Consider the following 20346-nt stretch of genomic DNA (forward strand, 5'->3'; position numbering starts at 1 on the left):
ATCATGGGTGCTGCTCAAAATAATGACAAAAACATTAATAATCTATGTGTCTATGAAGTTTGATAAATGAGGTAATATCAAAGAGATAACAAATGCAAGTTCGTGAAGCTGCATGTGAGTGCTACATTAATGCTTTTTCTATTAGTTGTATTGGTTGCCTGTCATTCTTCTTTAATGAAAACATATCAAATATTGGAGGGTGCATTGTAAGTGTGGAGCTACGTCGAAACGAATAGAATTAAGTTAAGGAAAACAGTACATAGACTCTGAGATGGAAGAGGGAGTAGAGTGGGGGTGCAGGTTGGTGAATAACTGGTATTTATTCAGGGAACTGAGTAAGAATGACATCATCCCAGCAGTGAGGACACCACCATGTGAACTGATGAGTTAGGACACTGAGAACAGAAATCCAGAGTCACCAACCCTCTCAGGTGGAAGCTCAGCTTCCTGGTGGGCACCAGCCCCAGGATGTGCAATTAGGCAGAACTATTGCAAAGTGGGACTCAGGAGCTGAGCGTTCATGGCAAAGCCGCTTCCCCCTCTATCTCATTGAGCTGTCACAATTGGTGAGAATGGACATCTGACAGGGATCTCAGAGAGGACAGCCAGGTAAAGCACTTGAGTCAGGAAGCCTTCCTCTCCTTTCCTTGGCCCTACTCTCCTTTCTCCTTACTCCCCCTAACTGTGCATCGCTTCCCAGATTCTCCCGGAATGGGAGGTGGGGAGTCAATTGGGGGGGTGGATTTAGCTAGGGTGACGCTTTACTCACGTGACTGGCTCGGTGCCCACGTGGGCGCCAGCTAGTCCTGCTGTGGTTACCTGTACCCAGCACCCGCATTCGTGCAGCACATCACCATTTCCTTGAGCTGCCCTGGTTATTGTGCGCCCCAAGAAGGCACACAGGCCTGTCCCGGGTTTCCTCAGGTCAGTACTGAAAAGCTGGCTCTGCCAGCGATGCCTGGCAGGAGAGATGGGGGTGGCAGCTAGAACCAGCAGTAACGGGAGGGGAGGGGGAAGGAATCCAGGAGACGGGCGGGCAGGCTGGGAAGAGGGAGGAAGGAGGACCCCGCTGCCGGCTCTCTTCCCTCACCCGGCTCCTGATCCGTTTTAGAGCGGGGTGAGGGTGTGGGGGGTGTGAGGGGGCCCGCAGTGCGAGGGTGATACGCAGATGTGTTCTGAAGTGACCCACTCACACTCCAGGCTATGAAGATAAATTGACAGGGGCCAAAGGGAGGCTGGGGGTAGGGCAGGCTGCCTCCAGAGTCCCAGGGGGGAGTGCAGAGTAAAACGGAGTTTGGAGAGCATCCCGATTTGATGCCCAAGGCCTGAAAAGAAATGGCGGCTGGGGTATACGGGGAGGGGGTGACAGAGGAAAGGGTTGGGGGATGAGTATGGGCTGCAAGACAGGTTCCCAGTCTCCGCGCCTCTACTGACCACGCAGCCCCTGCCCCTGTGTCCCGTCTGCAGGTCTGCACCTCGGTTCTTCCTAGCGCATTGTGACCTCTGAAAGGAAGGATCAGCCTGCCCAGGATCCCTGCAGGTCAGTGGATAATGGCAACAGGGGCAGAAGCACGAGCTTGACTTGGGACCTCACTGACAGTGTCCTCCCAAGCTCTCCCAAGTAACACACACAGAGCTTGCTGTGCTGAAGGAGCACGGAGAAGGTGACAGACCTGTCGTGGCAGGGCTGTCTCCGGGGTGGAGGAGGGGTGCAGGCGGAAGGCACACTTGGAGGGCTGGGACAGCCATGGGGACCCCACGAAAGGGTCAGATGCAGAGACCGAAGTTAATGAACCTGTATTCTGCCCGGTGTGTCGGTCTCTCATGGCTCTTCTTTGCTTCCTGTTTCGCCACCTTTACCCTCAGGACAGGAAAAGGAGGGAGTCTTGACATGGAAGAACTCCGTGGAGAAAAGGAAGGGAAGCTGGAAAAGGAGGGAAAGGCAGAAGATGAAGTGCAGTCTGAAGATGAAGAAAAGTCAGACGGGGAAGAGAAACCTGACAAGAAAGCGAAGCCAGCACGCCAGGGGAAGCTAGAGGAGGAGGCAAAGCCAGATGAGCAGGGGCAACCACAAGATGAGGGGAAGTCAGAAAAGCAGGGGAAGTCTGAAGGGGAGGGCAAGCGCCAAGGGGAGGGCAAGCATGATTCCCAGGCAAAGCCAGCCAGCGAGGCGCGCGCAGCAGAAAAGCGCCCTGCTGAAGATTATGTGCCCCGGAAAGCAAAACGAAAAACAGACAGGGGGACAGATGATTCTCCCAAGAAGTCCCAGGAGGACTTACAGGACAGGCATGTAAGCAGTGAGGAGATGATGAGAGAGTGTGCGGATGTGACAAGGGCTCAGGAAGAGCTGAGGAAGAGGCAGAAAATGGGAGGTTTTCACTGGGTGCCCAGAGAGGCACAGGATGCGCTGGTCCCCAGGGGCCAACGGGGAGTCAGGGGAGTGAGGGGCGGCGGAGGCAGGAGCCAGAGGGGCCTACACGACATCCCATACCTTTAATGCCTTTGGCCTTTGATTCTGATGTCTCAGATAAGAAAGAATACTCCTGGTCCTGCTTTTCCTGGTAGACACTTGCCAGGCCGTGTGCTTTAACCTTCAGCCGAAACTCTGCTTTAGGTATCACCGTCCTTACCAGCAGCCTTTTGACCCAACGACAGTGCTCTGCGTCTTTCAGTACAGGATTTTCACCCATGTGCATGAAAAATATGTTCATGGTACATTGTAACACTGAATAAACAAAACACTTTGCTGAACTACAGATACAGTATTAGTTTGGTTTTGTGAGAATGTAAATGTGCTTGCATAATGCATATGTGCACAAAGAAAATGTGTACATTAAACAGCTACCAATGGCTGTTCATGAAAGACAAATATAAAAAGGTCTCACATGTAGGGAAAAATTAGTCATACTACCTGGCAGTTGTGGACTTCATGCGGACGCTCTTCTGTGCGCCAATCCTGCCTCTTTCCTAACATTGTCAATGGGCACTGCTATCCCTACCCCTCCCTGTGTCTCCCGTTTTATGGTTCCTTTATATGTGTCCCTTTTTGGTTATCTGTGGCCTTCCTTACTTCCTTCTTTTCCTGACTCAGTTATTTCTCTGTTTTCCTAAAGAATATGCATTGCATATGCCACAATACGTTTAAAACTGAGGTGTGACAATAATATATATGGGATTGAATTTTGAATTGTTTGCATGCACTTATAAAGGCAATGGCATTTAAAATGCCACTTGTTAGAACATAAAATGGATAAAGTTCACATTACCTCTGGTAGTCACAGCTAAAAGAATTAATGTGTCACTTTAACAGATTCCTTGGTATGAAGCAATCTTGTCATCTTGAAATGGGGACATTTGTCTCATGATACTTCCCAGTGGGTCAGATGACATGCTACAGAAATGAGCTGTGTTTGTGACATGATTCCCCCCACAGCAGGCATTCAAGGAGGAATTGGTACTATATCACTCCCATGCAGTAGCAGGAGCATTGATAGAATCTAACACTTGAGAGAAAGGTCATGTAGGTCTTCTATATGTCCAGGCACAAGTCTGGACAGCAGAAAGGTGAGGACTAAGAATATTGTGATGTCTGTCAGGCACAGTGGTCTTTCTCTTAGGCCTAGTACTATTATGTAGTGATGGAGGCTTTAAGTTGCTCCTCACTTCTCTATGGTCACTGGTGAACCACTTTTCACCTTATTCTCCCTTTGGAGTCCTGTCACCAGTTACTTGCATATATTCCCTTTTCTTGGACCTTCATGTATGCCTTTTAGATTCTTTTGTCTAAGAAAGTGATTGCCTGTGTATGTTTCCTTGATTTGTTTGTGTGTTTTTATGAACTTGACTATTATATTCACTAAATTTATATATTACAGGCTACACCAAGAAAAATATCTATAATGGTCGTTATGTTATCCTTGTGGCTTAATATGTTACATGCAGATTTTCTTTCCTCATTTGAGTTTACATTCAAGAAACTCTCATAGAGCCTGACCTTCACACCTCAGCAGACCAATCAACATATCTGTGTTTTAAATCCTTAGTAGTGATCACAAAGTCCGTGAACCAGATCATCAAGATCACCTAAGAGGTGAGTAGAGGCAAAACAAGCATGTCAGGCTCTGTCTCAGGTAGACTGAATCAGAGCCCTTTTTAACTCATTAATCTAATCCTTTCATAAACACACATTGTTCTAACAACATCTCCCTGCTTATGGGAGTTTCATGACTCTCTCCTTTATGTGGGATATAAGTCTGAAAGTATAAACATATGCATTAGGGAAGATAAACATATCAGGTAATAATTACCCTTCCCTAATGTAAATTAGATCTTAAAACCCTACAAAAACTTAAAACATACAAAACTTATCAATTATATAAACTAAAATAAGAAGTATCTGATTTTATTGAAAGTAAATAAGGTAAATACAATTTTATGGGATTTATGTTTGAATATTTATGTATGCATGTGTGTGTACTATGAGTTCTGATGAAGAAATTTTAAATTTAGATTTTGAATTAAATATGGAGAAACACGCATCAAACCTAAAGCATAGCCCACTCATTTCATACTCATTTTTCTAGGACCTAACCCAAATACCTGACATATATTAGGTACTTGGTAAAAATGCAAATGATGACTAAGTCAGGAACCAACCACAAAATTATTATCCAAGTTTAGCCTCCAAATTTGTACCTAATTTGAACAAATAAGTTATCTACTGGGGTTTACTTATGACCTCAAAAGGACTAGGGAGTCATGAACTTTGCGGACTCAACAGGAAGTATTATAGCACACAGTCAAAGATACCATTATTAAAGAATACACATTCACAAAGGAGAGCTCCTAGGCTTAGTGAGTAGAACTTTTCAGCCCCAAGAAGACAAGTGAAGCAAACAACTAAGAAATTTGTGCTATTTAGTGACCCAAGGGCAGATTCAATGTATGTCACAGAAACACAGGTTCACAATGAAGAAAACATGACTGGCAGAGTGGAAATCTGGGAAATGGAATGCTGGGCTGTAAAAGTACAGCACATACCTAGTGATGATCTTGCTCTACTGAGATTAACAGGATTAACTTGGATTTTAATGACTACATATGCCATATTGGTTTTGTGCCTGGGCCTCATATAATTTCTGGTTTGAAATGTTATCTAGAGCAAGTAAAAGTCTACATTAAATTCAGACCTCATGATCATGTATATTCAGTTATATTTAGTAAATATTAATTAGACTCTATTGCGGGCGGTGGTGGCACACGCCTTTAATCCCAGCACTCGGGAGGCAGAGGCAGTCAGATCTCTGTGAGTTTGAGACCAGCCTGGTCTACAAGAGCTAGTTCCAGGACAGGCTCCAAAACAACACAGAGAAACCCTGTCTCCAAAAACCAAAAGAAATATTAATTAGACTCTATCAAGTCTTAGAAAATATAGTTAGGCTACACTGTAATGGGGTTTTAGAGCAGACTAGTACCCAATAGTGATTTCCTCTCTTGGTTATACTCTACACTTGATAATCTGTTCATGACTTGTTAATAAATGATAGTAGAGATAACACCTGATTATAGGAATGATGCCACTCGCTATGAAGTTGTTTATGTCTATTATCTTAAGTAGCAAAATTTGACATGGGTACCAGATTCCCCAAATTAATTTCAAATAGCTTAAAAAAAAACCGCAAGCCTTAGTAAGTCAAATAACCCTTATACAGGGGTTGCCTAAGACCATCAGAAAACACAAATATTTATATTACAATTCAAAATTAAAGTTATGAAGCAACAATGAAAATAATTTAATATTTGGTGGTCACCACAATATGAAGAACTATATTAAAGAGTCACAGCATTGGGAAGGTTGAGAACCATTGTTATATAGGCTGGTAGCAGAAGGTGTGGTGCAAATTAGAGGGGTCTTCCCACTTCAAAATACTTAAATTAAAGGTTTGTCTTCCCCTTAGAAGATCAAGACTAGAAGTGGACATTCCAACTTCAAATTATTTAATTAAGAAAAAATTGCCTCATAGGTCTATCCCACCATTTTGGGGTTTTAGTTAATTCCAGAGGTAGATAAGTTGACAACAAAGTTTAGCCAGCACACACAGGTATATTATGACAAGCACAGTTTAATTAGACTCCTTTGATGTACATTCCTGCTGTTTCATTGTCTGTTCCTCAGCTTACATGCCTTAGTTTGAATTTAGAATTCCTCAAAAGAACATTATTGGTGAAGAAGTGGGGCCTTTAAAAGATTGGGCCCTCTACTCCTTTCTGAACAAAACAGAAAGTGTTGATGGGTAAGGGCAGTGGGGAGCCAGCAGGGGTGGGGGATGCAGGATGAGAGGAAGGAGGGGAAGGAACAGTTGGGATATAAAATAAATCAAAAGATTTAACTATTTAAAAAAGATTGGGCTTAGCTGGACATCTTTCAGGCACTGAGAGCTTACATTTTAAAAGAATATTACAATAAGGAAAACAGACCCTTCCTGTCTCTTCTTTTCTGTATGTGACTGGCCATGAGGTGAATGAGTTTCTTCTGTCATTTGTTTTATCAAGAGGGATTGTGCCACCACAGGCCTAAATCATTAGATTCAACTGACCATGAACTAAATACCACACAAACTGTGATCCAAGATAAATGTTTTCTTTTTATTTTGGTATTTTTTATTAAGACAAAATTCGATAAACTTGAAAATTAATGAAGAAAATATTGGGGAAATATTTGTACATAAATCAACCACTCATGAAGAATACAGCTATTAAAATATTTATGTGATAATTAACTATTATATAGGAAATTGTCACCCTTAGTGGCTCAATAAATATTCTTTAAATAGCTTACGGGCCTGTAAGTCAGAAGTTTCCCTCAGTGTGACTTTCAGAACACTTCCTGTTGCTTGCAAGGTGTAGGACTCCTGGCTACTTCTCCAGCACCATGCCTTCCTGCACATCACTATGCTCCTCACTGTGGTGATCTTGCTTGTACAAATAAAGCCTGCCTGGAGATCAGAGAATGGAGCTTGCCACTAGCTAGCTATAGCAAGCTGTTTCGGTCATTTCTCACATTTTTTGGAAGTTGCTTGCTTGAAGTTCCTGGTTACTCAGTTAATATTATTTCCTTCTCAAGTCTCTGAGAGAGTTAAAGAATAGATAGTATACTTATAGTTTCACTTGTTTACCAGAATCAGTAAAGAAACTCACTAAAGATGTGTTAAGTGTAATAGGTTTGAAAGACATTAAAAAATAATTTGATAATGCAAATTAGAATAGAAGGTAAACTAGGTACAAAAATTTGGACTCATCAAGAAAGAATAGATAATGAAGTATTTTCTCTGAATTTGTCTAATGCTAATGGATTAGACATTTTATGTACTTATTGCCTGTATATACTGTGCATACTTATTGTTATTATTGTATATAGTTTTTCTTATATTAACAATAACCTTTTTGAATTTTAGACAAAAAGGGGATATGTGGTTTTACCTTGTTTGTGCAAATAAATCCTGTCTAAAGGTCAGAGAATGGTGCTTTCCACTAGCTAACCATAGAGGTCTGGAGGTCTGTACAGACAGAAAGGGAGTGAGGTAGCTTGGCAGAACCAGGATATATGCAGGGATAAACAGGAACTTGCTCACTTGTCTGCTAAGATGCTAAGGAGGTAAGGTGTGGCAGTGGCTTGCCCCTTCTCCCTGATCTCTCAGCATTTTTCAATATCTGACTCCAGATTTTTATTACTTAGACCAATTAAGAACTCCATTTACACCCCTCCAGGATGATAATGGACTGAAACTGTAAGTGAACCACCCCAACTAAATGTTTTATTTTTTAAGAGTTGCCATGGTTGTGGTGTCTCTTCACAGCAATAGAAACCCTAACTAACACAAGGCTCATCTAGAAATAAGACAAGGTTCATCTAGAAATATTGAGACAATGTCTTCTTCTGAGATTACTTGCGTTGTTTTCATAGGTGAATTCCTTGAAGCTATGGGGTTATAGTCATTATTTTTCTGGCTGTTGGTCAAACTGTTCTTGGCTACTAGACACCACTTATACTCCTCATATTGTAATCCTTTCCAGTCTTTACTGTATCTTAGTTACTTTTCTATTGCTGTGCTAAGATAGCATGTCCAAGGTAACTTATAAAATATATACTGTATTGAGTCTTACAGCCGAGAGCCATCATGATGAAGTATGGCAGCACGCAGATAGACATGATACTAGAACTTATCTCTTGAGACATAATCCAAGGCAGAGAGAGAAAAAATAACTAGAAATAGCATGTTCCCAGTGACAAGCATCCTCCAACAAGATCACACCTCCTAATCTTTCCCAAACAGTTCCATCAACAGGGAACCAAGTATTCAAGCCTGTGGGAACCATTTTCATTCAAACCACCACACTATGCAAGAGAAAACAAATTTTTGTCCTTGTAATCTCTGACTTCTCTGGCTCTCTGGACCTTTTATTTTAAGGGATGCTATAATTAGACTGGGCTCAGCCAATCTTCTTGTTGTAGGGAGAGATCTTACTAGGCACCTGTGGCGCTGACCAAGCAAGTTTGGACGTGACCACAGGTGCGTATAGGGCGTGTAAAGTATAGGCCTGAGGAGGGGGAGCCCGGATCAGGTGGATCTCAGAGAGCAGTGGAGACTGGATGCTCAGAGTGCTGACCCTGGGTTATCAGTTTCTCATGTAAGTGATTTCTCCCCAGTAAAAATACCTACAATATCCCTATCCCATATATGGTAATCTTCATCCTATGTCTGGTATCTTGTCAAGGTCAAAATTATTTCAGACCCTTGTATGTCTTCAAAACCTGCAGGACAACATATAAAATTGTATTTGATTAAGTGGGAAAATTACTATGCTATAGTAATTTGGGGGACTCAATCTTAGAATCTTGCCCATCATAGTCTGCCCCAGCCCGTAGGGTCCATCAACGGGGACCCTAGGGGAGAGAGTGAGAATGGGGGAACAAGAGACTCAAGAGATGGAGACAAGACAGTATTCTGTTTGTTTTTTCTTCCATTTCCTGCCTTTTTTGGTTTGTTTTTTCTTCCATTTCTTGTATTTTTTGGTTTGTTTTTTTGTCCATTTATTTGAGGGATTTTCCTATACCCTCTTTTAGGGCCTCTATCATTTTCATGAAGGTAGTTTTAAGGCCATTCTTTTCTGCTTCATTTGCAATGGAATGTTGGAGTCTTGCTGGTGTGGAGTCTCTAGAATCTGGCGGTGTCATATTTGTTTTTCTGTTGCTGAGTGTTTTTTTTCTCTTTTTGGTTTTATGAGACAGGGTTTCTCTGTATTGTTTTGGAGGCTGTCGGTGCAGACTGGCCTTGAACTCACAGAGATCCACCTGCCTCTGCCTCCCGAGTGCTGGGATTAAAGGCGTGTGCCACCACCGCCTGGCTGCTGAGTGTGTTTTTGTATTGTCTCTTTCCCATCTCTTCTTCTAGTGGGTGCAGAAAGAGCCCCTTACTGGTCTGGTGGTTAGGGGCCCAGAGTTCCCTTTCGTTGGGTGCAAGCAAGTCCAATACTCTGGTAGTTCTCCTTTTCCTGGTCCTATTTCTGATCCCGTGGTTGGAGAAGAAGCCCAGGAATCTGGGGTGTGTAGTCTCCCACCTGGTCTCCTGGTCCCGTTGGTGGGAGAAAAGACCTGGGATCTGGGGTGCTTGGCTCCCCCTGGGGTGGGAGGCTCTGTGGCAGTCCCAGGCACTGGAAGGCAGGCCTGGATGCGGGGCCTTGTTTACCTGGACCCGCTGGTCCCCTGGCCTCCTTGGTGGAACAGAAGACCTGGGATTTGGGATGCTCTGTAGCAGTCCCCAGGCAGTCCCCAGGCACTGGGAGGCAGACCCGGATGCAGGACCTGGTTTAAGACAGTATTCTGATCAAGTCTCGTTTATTGAAAGTACCAACAGGGCTTAAGTAAGGCAGGTAGCAGAAGGGCAGGGGAGCAGAAGTTTTCCTTGGCAGGGTATATTCCAAGGACACAATTCTGCAGCTGGACGAGTCTGGAGTGCAGGCAGGTGGCAGAAGGGTGGGAGAGCCTGGACTTCAGGCCTTGAAAACTTGCTGTACAGGAAGATAAGCAGGCACAAAGAAACAGAAACTTAACTAAGTGTTAGTATCTAAGAACACAGTATGAATATTAAGATGGCTTCTATTATACTATCCTTATTTAGGGCCTTCCACAATAGTCTGCTTTCTGTTTCCTAAAATTCATGTACTTTCCTAATATAAATTACATTCAGATCTTCCCAAGACTCCCAATACTTTCAGCCAATTAATGGTATTAACTTAAAAGGCATTAAGTATTATCATCTAAACTAGATTTATATGATGACCTTGGGTCTAATTCATTAAGTAAAGCTCTTGAAGACTGTTCTTCCCATCTATGGATTGTAAAACAAAGGAAACAAATTCTACCTGCAAAACTCTCTATGTGTTAGACGATAGTTTTCAGCCAAAAATAAATGGGTGAAGTAGAAGATGAAAATACATAACTGGGTTAAAGTGTGTCTTTCTTGGTTATAAGGGCTGTGAATTGTCTTCTGTGGCTTTCAACTGTTTCTTGCATGAATTTACCTCTGGGTTCTTGTTTCTGTCCTCTGGACTTTAACCATTTGGGTCTCCCTTCTGAGTAATCCTCTATTTTTAAATAAAGGTTGCATGTGTTCCCAAAGCCTGATAAAAACAGATGTCTTTTCATTTTGCACTGTATCTCTTTCATTCTAAGCACACAGTATTTCTGTTGATATAATTTTGCTTCACAGGAGATAAGGTATTCTTATGAATACTTTGGAAACCTCTACTTTTTTGTCTCTAGTTGAGGTGAGTCAGTGTGATTGTTCTTGACTCCTAAAGGATATGTACATTCACTGTTACTGGTACCTCCTATCTTTAAGCTATCAAGGTTGCATGGAATCCTTGTGCTTTGAATCCCTTATTTCTCTGTCACTAGCCTCTGTATTCCTTAAATTTCACAGAGGCCATTTGATTTGATTGAGAGAATTTGAGTCTAAGTATTATTTTTAAGATTCTAATTAGTGGATATTTAATTTATGAAATGATTAGATTAATTGTACTTTCATACATGTATACCATATATTTGTTTATAGGTAGCCCTGTTATTCCTCCACTATTTTTCATTTCTTGAAAACTAACTTGGTGTCCATGCTAGGAACGAGTCACATCTAAGTTGAGTAGTTGGCCAAAGGGATTCTATTCCCAATCATATTGGTTGTCCTTCACAAACTAATGGTAAAGCCCTATTGCTGAAGACACCACACACCTCATTGAGCATGAAGTCAAGCTGGTACCTAACTACAGCCTTCACCATCACTGGCTAGTATTCATGGTGCTGGAAGATACTCTGAATGCTACCAGAGTAGAAAATAACCCTTAACCCATCTATGAACTCTCTGATCTACAATGATGATCTACCTGCAAGATACACTTTTGCAATTGTGCTACAAAAGTTGTGGAGCTAACTGTGGTGGTTACAATAGGAATGGCTCCCATAGACGCATGTTTTTGAATACTTCGCCAGTAGGGAGTGGCACTATTAGGAAGTGTGGTGTTGTTGGAGTAGGTGTGGCCATGTTTGAGGAACTGTGCCACTATGAGGGTGGGCTTGAGGTCCCAGATACTTAAGTTATGCCTAATGTGACATTCAATTCTGTTGCCTGCTGATCAATATATAGAACTCAGCTCCTTCTCCAAAACCATGTCTGCCTGCATGCTTTCTGCCATGACAATAATGAACCGAACCTCTGAAACTAACTATAAGCCAGCCCCAAACAAATGTTTTCTTTTATAAGAGTTTCCTTGGTCATAGTTTCTGGTCACAGTAATAGAAACCAACTAAGACAGTAACCAAGCATTCTCTGATTAAATGTAAGGCACACTCCATGGGATAGAATCCATACATTAAACAGCTTTGGCAGCCAGCAACCTGAGACTGGATTCAATATGGGCCTAGGGTAAAACCAAATACTATTGTTTTGCTAAAGGAGCATAGCAATAAAATGACTCCTAATGACATTCTGCTATACCCATAGATCATCCAAAAAATCTTCAGAGAAAGTTTCATTTGTAGTAGATTGAAACTAACACAGAGACCCACAACAATGTGAAGAGAGCGAGAGGTTTTGGAGGACTCAGTCCTAAGTAGTATGTCTTCATAAAACCCATCCTCTTGGGGTTCAGGAAGCTATGCAAAAGAGAAAGCAGAAAGACTATAAGAGCCAGAGGGGATAGGTGACTCTCAGGAAACACTGTCTTCCAAACACAAAATGGCAGATGCACACATGAACTTACGGAGACTGTGGCAACATGCACAAGGCCTGTACAGGTTCAAGCCTGATTCATCCCCAGCACAGAGGGAAAGCGGACAACAGGTTAGAGGGTCCCACCTCTAACCAAGAAGCTATCTGCAATTGACATGCACTTACAAAGAAAAATTAGTTTTTTACTATGGATTTTCATTTGGTATATTAACAACACTAAATGATAATAGCCATGCTCAAAGGTAGATGATAAATACAAAGCAAACTCAATAGTATTTTTGTGGACTATTTGTCTCATATTGTTTTGGAAGATACTTTTTTTCATCTTACTAGTCTTCTGCTTGTATATTATGGTTACTTATTTTGTATTTTTGTAGACTTTTATGTGTATATGTACATGCTTGTATTTATGTTTTTCTTTTAATTTCTGTTTATTTGGGTTTGTCTGTTTGCCTGTTTGTTTTCTAAAGACAGAGAGAAATAAAGGGTATAGTGTTGGGTGGGAGCCGACGTGAGGAGGATCTGGAAGGAGTTGGTGGAAGGGAAAGCATGATCAAAATATATTGCATGGGAAAAAACTTTTTTCAAGTAAAAAAAAGAAAATTACCTTGGTATGATTGAGTGTTTTGAATTTTACATTGTTTTTGGTGACTTATTGATGTTTGTGTCAAAACATTCATTTTTTACCCTATGTTATACTCTGAAAAAAAGTTGTAATTGTGGTGTGTTTTACCATTTAGGCAGGATGCAATTTTCACAAATTGATATCACTTCCTCAATGACTCTTTCTTGCTATATTTGCAAATAATCAGCAAGAAATCAGGATATCTTATCAGAGCTTTGTGTGGGGTTTGGCTCAGTTAAGTAATACAATTTATCATGAGTTATGCTTCCTACATAACTTAAGAGACTTTTTCTAGCCTGTGTGTCATTTAGGTATCTATGTTCTTCCAGTTTCAAGGAAAATGTTTCTTACATCCTGTTGGGGAAGTCTTATGTCAATAAAGCACTGTCTGGCCTATAGGGAATCTAGATGGGAGGGACTAGGAGTCCAGGAGAACTCTGGGAAGGAGAAACACAAGAGAGTTCGAGATGTGACGCCATGGGGTAGGAAGCCTGGAAACTTCTCCAGTAAGAGACATACTTAGATTAACAATTATGGGGTAATTACTTAAGTCAGAGCTAGCCAGTAAGAAACAAGCAAAGGCCAACAGCTTCATAATTATTATAGCCTCCTGTGTGTTTATTTGGGACTGATGCGGATCTAGAACCAGGCTGGCGGGAAGGCATTCTCTCAAGGAAAAGGTTTCCCATAACAACATCTTGCTTGTCTCTCACAAGCAGGAGCTTTGCAGTGCATTTTTTTACTTAGGATCTCCTTATATAGCCTTGCCTGGCCTCAGTTTGCTACATAGACCCAGCTAACCCCAAATTTCTGACAATAATCCTGCCACTGCCTTTCAAATACTGAGATTGTCATGTGTTATCCAAGTGGGGAAGGAAAAATGCTTCATTTGTAGTAGATAATGAGAATGATGCTCCTCAAATTTCTCTCTCTCTCTCTCTCTCTCTCTCTCTCTCTCTCTCTCTCTCTCTCTCTTTGGTTTTTCGAGACAGGGTTTCTCTGTGGCTTTGGAGGCTGTCCTAGAACTTGCTCTGGTAGACCAGGCTGGTCTAGAACTCACAGGGGTCTGCCAGCCTCTGCCTCCCGAGTGCTGGGATTGAAGGTGTGCGCCACCGATGCCCGGCTCCTCAAATTTCTGTTATCTTTATTTTCTAGTCATAAATATTTGATTGTGAGTAAGACAGACAACACTCGATAGTCTGTCCATTTATTTTTAGGCAAGTTCTACTACTTGTGGTAGTAGCACTTACTTTGTCTCAGATTTTAAGGCCTACAACTGGACGTATATTACTTTGGGATCCTGTTATTCACAAATAAAATCAGGTAGTCCAATTTCATTGTAGAATTAATCACCATCACCTCCAGTCCACAGAGGCCCACAGAAATCTTCACATATTCTAGCGACCTTCTCACCAACTCAGGTTTTAATACCTTAGGGGTATATCAACAAAAATGTCCCTTTCCCATAGTCAGGGTTTTATTTTTTCCTACTACTGTCCTCACTTTATTGAAAAAGCCAGAGAAGGTTGCAGCGTTTAATTGGCAGTGAAATCACAATACTATAATGTAATAAGCTACCCTGGAACCATCCTTGTGTTGCACGTGTTCTTAGCTTTCTATGGCTTCTTCTCTGTGCATATTCTTTAGTATTCAGATGAGCACACTTGCTCTTTCGTGTTTTTGATAACTTTGTCTCACTGCTTAAATGACATAGTCACTTGATTTCACAAATGTTTTCATCCACCTACTTCATTGTACACCACTAGTGTCGGTTATATTAATAATTGTGGTATGTCCACTGACTTCTCCTAACATTCTGATCTTCAAGGAAGCTTATTTTTTCCTTAAAAGGTAAGCAACACATTTCTTGAGTAGTTAAACTTTGAACATAACGTGACTTTTCACCCACAAGTACATGATTTGGAGTCTGAGTACCTCTTATGGAGAAGTCAGAGCTGCTGAGCATTTAAAAAGTGGTGGTTAGTAGGCAGTCATTAGGTGAGGGGGAATACACTTTGAAAAGATTCAATAGTTCATGTGGGAGAGGGTTATTGGCAGTTCTTGGAGAGGATTCTATAAGAACCTAAGTCTGGCCCCATCAAGCTGTCTCTAGTTTCCTGTTTGACTTATGTTCACTTGTTCCTCCACACAATCCTACCACTGCCATTCATCCACACAACAGGGATAGCTGTGCCAATGAAGACATCACGCTTCTGGAAGTTAACAATGAGCTACTTTATTTTTTAATTTCTATATCTTGGGTTAGTATTGTAGTGATAAAATCTGTCTAATAACTATATCGAGTATCTGTGATATCTATTAGTGTAGCCAAGAAGTGCACAGAAAAAAATCAGGGACCTAATCCTAGCCAATGTGGCTCTGTCTTTTAGCAGTTATTTAGCTGCTCTACTTCCCAGAATGATACCAGCAAAGTCCCTAACAAGGCCAAGGACCAACGTATACAGAAACACAACTTTCCCAGAGTTTCTCCCTGTCTTACAATGTTTAAAGCTATAGTCATCTCTATGGAACCCAGATTTACACAAATTCTATTGTAGACCCAGAAGCATGTGAACTGGAAGCTTTGTAGGTTTAGAGTATATTAGTAATATACCCCCTGCTATGGGAGATAGTTGATAGCTGTCTGTCCAAGGGAACTTTCCCAAATAAGGAAGGATTTAAAAGGAGAAAAAGAATAAGTCACAAGATAGTATATGCATAATGATTGAAGGCTATGACATGCTAAATAAGACAGTGTTCTGTATTCATGCTGTTATCCCCAACATTGCTTTTCTGACTGAAAGAGTGGTATAAGTAATGGGATCTTACCATACTGTTTTGTGCTTTTTCTAATACTTTCTTTAGCATTCTTTTACCTTCTAAGCCCCAGAATCAGGCCACATTCAAATGGAATAGGTAGCAATAAACCTCTAGACTGCATCCCGCACACCCACTGTAAAAACTGGTTTAAAATACAAATGATATGATGCAGGTGTCTGCCATGTTTAGAAAAATATCTGGAAGATACGTAAGTACACCTAAAGGTTTAAGAGTCAGACACAGGCAAAATATTTTCATTGGATAAAACCTAAAAAAATCACTGAATTTCCCCAGTAGCCTCTGCCAATAAATATAAAAAATCTATAGCTATTTAGGACATCCATAGTAGTTGTCAATTTTATACCCCACTCTGTTCAGATTGCCTGTCCCTTATATAGCTTTGTGGAGGTGGGCCATGGAACTGGACAAGCATATTGAAGAGCATTCTAACATAACTAAGATCTTTATGAGGCAGGTCAAGAGCTGTGTGCTCCAGTCTACCAGTACCTGTTCATTTTAGCAATTAGTAGGATCTCTGACAGCTATGGGCTGCAGCAACAACAACCTGAACAGACACTAAGGAAATAGAAGCTTAGAGCAACAATTGCTAGCCATATTTAAATCCCTGAACTTGGAGCAGGTAAAACCCATCTCTGTTCAGCAATAATATTGATAGAATAGCCAGTAAAGGGATGAACTGAAGACCTTCTAACTAAATCCCTTTATGGAAAGGCATAAACTCAGACCCGTCAAAGGTAACACAAGTGCTTAAAACAAGAGATAAGTAGATTGAAATGGCGACACTTTGCAGGGGTTGAAGAAATATTTACCAAGGTCATAAGCTGTTAAATAGGGGATGGGCAAACTACATCCCTGTCATTTGTTGCCTACAGAGGCAACTGAGGTGACACCCTCAAAAACACTTTATAAAGCAGTGGTTCTCAAATTCCTGATGCTTCGACCCCTTAATACAGTTTGTCCCATTGTGGTGACCTCTAACCATAAAATTATTTCATTGCTATTTCATAATTGTAAATTTGACACTGTTATGAATTGCAATGTAAACATCAGATATTCAGTATACCTGATATGTGACCTTTCTGAAGGGGTTATTTGGTCCCTCCCCCAAGTGTGTCCCGACCCACAGGTTGAGAACCACTGATATAAATTATTGTCACTTTAGTTAGTTTTATAGCTGAACTGAGTGATGTGTCTCTTACTGAAGAGATCATATGCTTTGGTTGCAGAAGATGGGGAAATTAATCTGAGACTGAATTGGAAGTTCCCACCATTGTGGCCAGGATTTTCAATGCCAAAAGTCACTGGATACCTGATTTCTTGGGGTAAATTGTTACAGGCCCTGCTCATCTATGAAACTGTTTGTGGCATTTAGGGTACACCCTGTGGAATGTGTCCCCAATGCAACAGTTATAGAATTAGTATGGGTGCTATAAACCACACTGTGATTTGGATCTTACACCTGCTCCACAGGAGATCCAGGTTTGATACTGTATATAAAGCGCAAAGAACTTGTGGCTAGGGAAGACATTTATAGGTCCTGAAGGCCTTATTTATGCTTCTCCAGTGTTGTAAGCTGTGTGTGATATCGTGGGGGTGGACAGTAGACGCAAACTTTGCCTATGTCCCTGTCCATGATGCCACTGCCCACTGACCTTCAGGAATTCTAGGTAGGTCACTCCTCCTATTCATGTGTCACTGCACTCTGGGAAAAACTGAGACAGAGAACGGCAGACAGGGCACAGGGACAAGAGTTGAGCTCTCAGTGAAACTTTGTGTCTGCCCTTAATCTAGGCCCTGACCACATAACTGTTTCCTTTGCTTCCTACCCCAGTCCCATGGGCCCCAGTCTGCATTTTTTTTCTCTTTTACTTAAAAATTGGTGAGATTTTTTGATTGAGAATTTCATGCATGAATACTGTGTTTCCATCATTTCTACCCTTGTTCTCCCTCCTCCATCTCCTACTGTAACCCCTTCCCTCTCAATTTCATGGGCTCTTCTTTATATCCTTTTTGCATACATCAGTTCCAATTTGTGCTGACCATGTATCCTTGGATGTGTTGCCTTCCAGAGGAGTATGATAGATTCACCAGGGGCCACACCCTTAACAAACTGACTTTCTCTCTCCTGGCAGCTATCAATTGCCGATAGTTTCTTGGCTAAGGGTGGGGCTTTGCTCCCACCTTTTCACTTCATGCCAGGATTTGGTCTGGATTGAGGTTTCAGGTCTTAGGTGTGCCATCACAACCACTGTGAGTTCACATGTGCTGTCGTCTTGTCCTGTCTAGAAGACACAATGTCCTTGTATTTCCACCCTCTCTGACACTTCCACTACTCCTCTTCCACAATGATCCCTGAGTTTTGGGAGGAAGGCATATGCTACCGATGTACCAGCTTAGGCTGAACATTCTGAAGTCACTTATTTTCTGCACCTTGATTGGTTATACTTACAGCAGTAGATATTCATTGACTTTTTGCAAGGTTTTTAGTGTTATTTATACCTCCCCCAATTCCCTTCTCTATTTTGCTCCCAATCCCACCCCAATATAACCTTTCCTGTTCTACTATTCCCCTTCAAGTCTTCATACCACCAAATTCTATCTCCACTCCCTGAAAGTGTTCCAATCCATTTCCCCTTACTAATTTATTGACCTCTACAGGTAAGCCAAACAAAGCACACATATCTGAAGACAAGCAATATGTGTCTTTCTATGTTTTGGCTACCCTACTCAGAATGATTGCATTCGGTTCTATTCATTTATTTGCAAACTTCAGAATTTCAATTTTCTTAATAGCGGAACAACATTCCATTTTGCAAATTTACCACATTTTTATTATCAGTTCATCAGTTGGTGGTCATCTAGGTTGTTTCCAATTTCTGGCTATTGTGAATAGAACAACAATGAACATGGATGAGTAGGCATCCTTTTGGTATATGCCTAAGAATCATATCGCTGGATCTTAAAGTAGATTCTAGATTTCTGAAGAATGACCACACATTTTTCTATAGTGGCTGCACCAGTTTGTACTCCCACCAGCAATGAATAAGTGTTCTCCTTTTCTACATCCATGCCAACATTTGTTGTCTGTTTGTTTGCTTAATCTTAGCCATTCTGATTGGGGTAAGATAAAATCTCAAAGCAGCTTTAATCTGAATTTTCCTGTTGCTAGATTCAGCCCCATCCACCTGCGTTGCTGGCCTGGAGTCCCAGGCAGGTACATGCAGTGGTCACTGAACTGAAGAAATCTGAGACAGGCTTACCCTTCTTTGGGCTCGCAGAAACACATTTGCCATTTGTGACTTTCTGGTGACTAAGTGGAGCTTGTCTTGTTCTTGTGGTGAGAATCTGTCTGAATAGCCATTTTCTAGTTTCATCTCTGCCACCATAAAAAAAATCCTGTGATCAAAAGCAACCTAGAGGAGGAAAGGGTATTTTTCAGGCAACAGTCCAATATTGTGGTTAAGGTAAGGCAGTAACTTAAAGCATCACACCCAGAGTGGAGATCATTTATTAGTTTGCTCTCTTAATATTTAGCTTGCTTTCCCTACTTTTCTACAGCCCAGGCCCCTGCCTGTGAAATAGTGCCACACACAAATGATTGAATCTTCCTACACCATTTCACAAACAAAACAATCCCCATGGGACAACCTGATCTAAACAATTTCTCTATTGATACTCTCCTTCCATGTGATTCTTGGGAAGAATTGTTCCTGATTTGGTTTTGAGAGGTCCATGGGAGCACTATGTCATCAAAGAGTTTGCTGCCAAAACCCTGCCCAACTGCCTCAAATCCCTCTACCACAGTGAGACCAAGAAGTTGTAGATGTGATGGGTTAGGGCGTTGAGCTCCTCAAAAGGAGGAAGAGAAGGCATCCTACCCACGGATGTTTTATGGGTTACACCTTATATTATTCTGTGAGAATCCTTCTTAGATACCCATTATAACTGGAGATGACATTCTAATCAGAGTGTATGAAGCAATCATTCTTCAAAACCAGTCCTGTCTTGCTACAAAGTGTGACAATAATACCACCTGACAGGAATCTGAGCTGCCATTTGGAGTGAGGGTACTTCAAGGTTCTTGATTCTCAGTCTCTTAGCTCCTTGCTTCGCATGGACTTTTTTTCCCAGGTGAGCTCATTCATTTTCCACTAAATGCCAATGACTAACACATTAATCTGCATCCCCATACTTTTCTCCTACCTGCCTTGACCCTCATCTATTGAGCGTCACTACATGAGTGATCCTTTCATACCTAAAAGAGTTAACCTGTAAGTTTGAAGAAACGTAAATGATCACACTCAAGTCTTCAGTAATATATATTGAAAAATACAACATAAGAAAAACTTCTCATGTGTACTAAAGTAGGCTGGTAGGGAAATATTCACTATATTATTGCATGAAATAGAGGACAAAATTCTCCAAATCACATTAATTCAAAATAAAGATGTGTCTGAAGATGACAAAAGCATTTATGCATCTCTGGGAAAACCTTCTAGTGCTACTTTGCATGGAAACTGGGTACACTTAAAATATGAACTGTGACAGAAAATATTTATTTGCCATGTATTTTTGCAGAGCTCGAATTGAAATGTG

The 20346-nt window shown here is 41.3% G+C and overlaps 1 protein-coding gene across 2 annotated transcripts; it reads left to right on the forward strand.

Moving 5' to 3' along the window:
• The first annotated feature begins 768 nt into the window (after positions 1-768).
• LOC121140009 (transcription elongation factor A protein-like 3) lies at positions 769-2756 on the forward strand. Of its 2 annotated transcripts, none has more exons than XM_040744409.1 (3): positions 769-924; positions 1468-1540; positions 1867-2756. In XM_040744409.1, the coding sequence occupies exon 3, from the start codon at positions 1892-1894 to the stop codon at positions 2495-2497; it is 606 nt and encodes a 201-aa protein (XP_040600343.1). In that variant the 5' UTR covers positions 769-924; positions 1468-1540; positions 1867-1891; the 3' UTR covers positions 2498-2756. The 2 variants fall into 2 exon arrangements, with proteins under 2 accessions (XP_040600343.1, XP_040600344.1); XM_040744410.1 differs by lacking the exon at positions 769-924 and adding an exon at positions 1027-1117.
• Positions 2757-20346: the final 17590 nt, after the last annotated feature.

This window comes from Mesocricetus auratus, unplaced genomic scaffold, assembly GCF_017639785.1.
Source record: "Mesocricetus auratus isolate SY011 unplaced genomic scaffold, BCM_Maur_2.0 Super-Scaffold_100003, whole genome shotgun sequence".
In the NCBI taxonomy this organism is placed as follows: domain Eukaryota; kingdom Metazoa; phylum Chordata; class Mammalia; order Rodentia; family Cricetidae; genus Mesocricetus; species Mesocricetus auratus.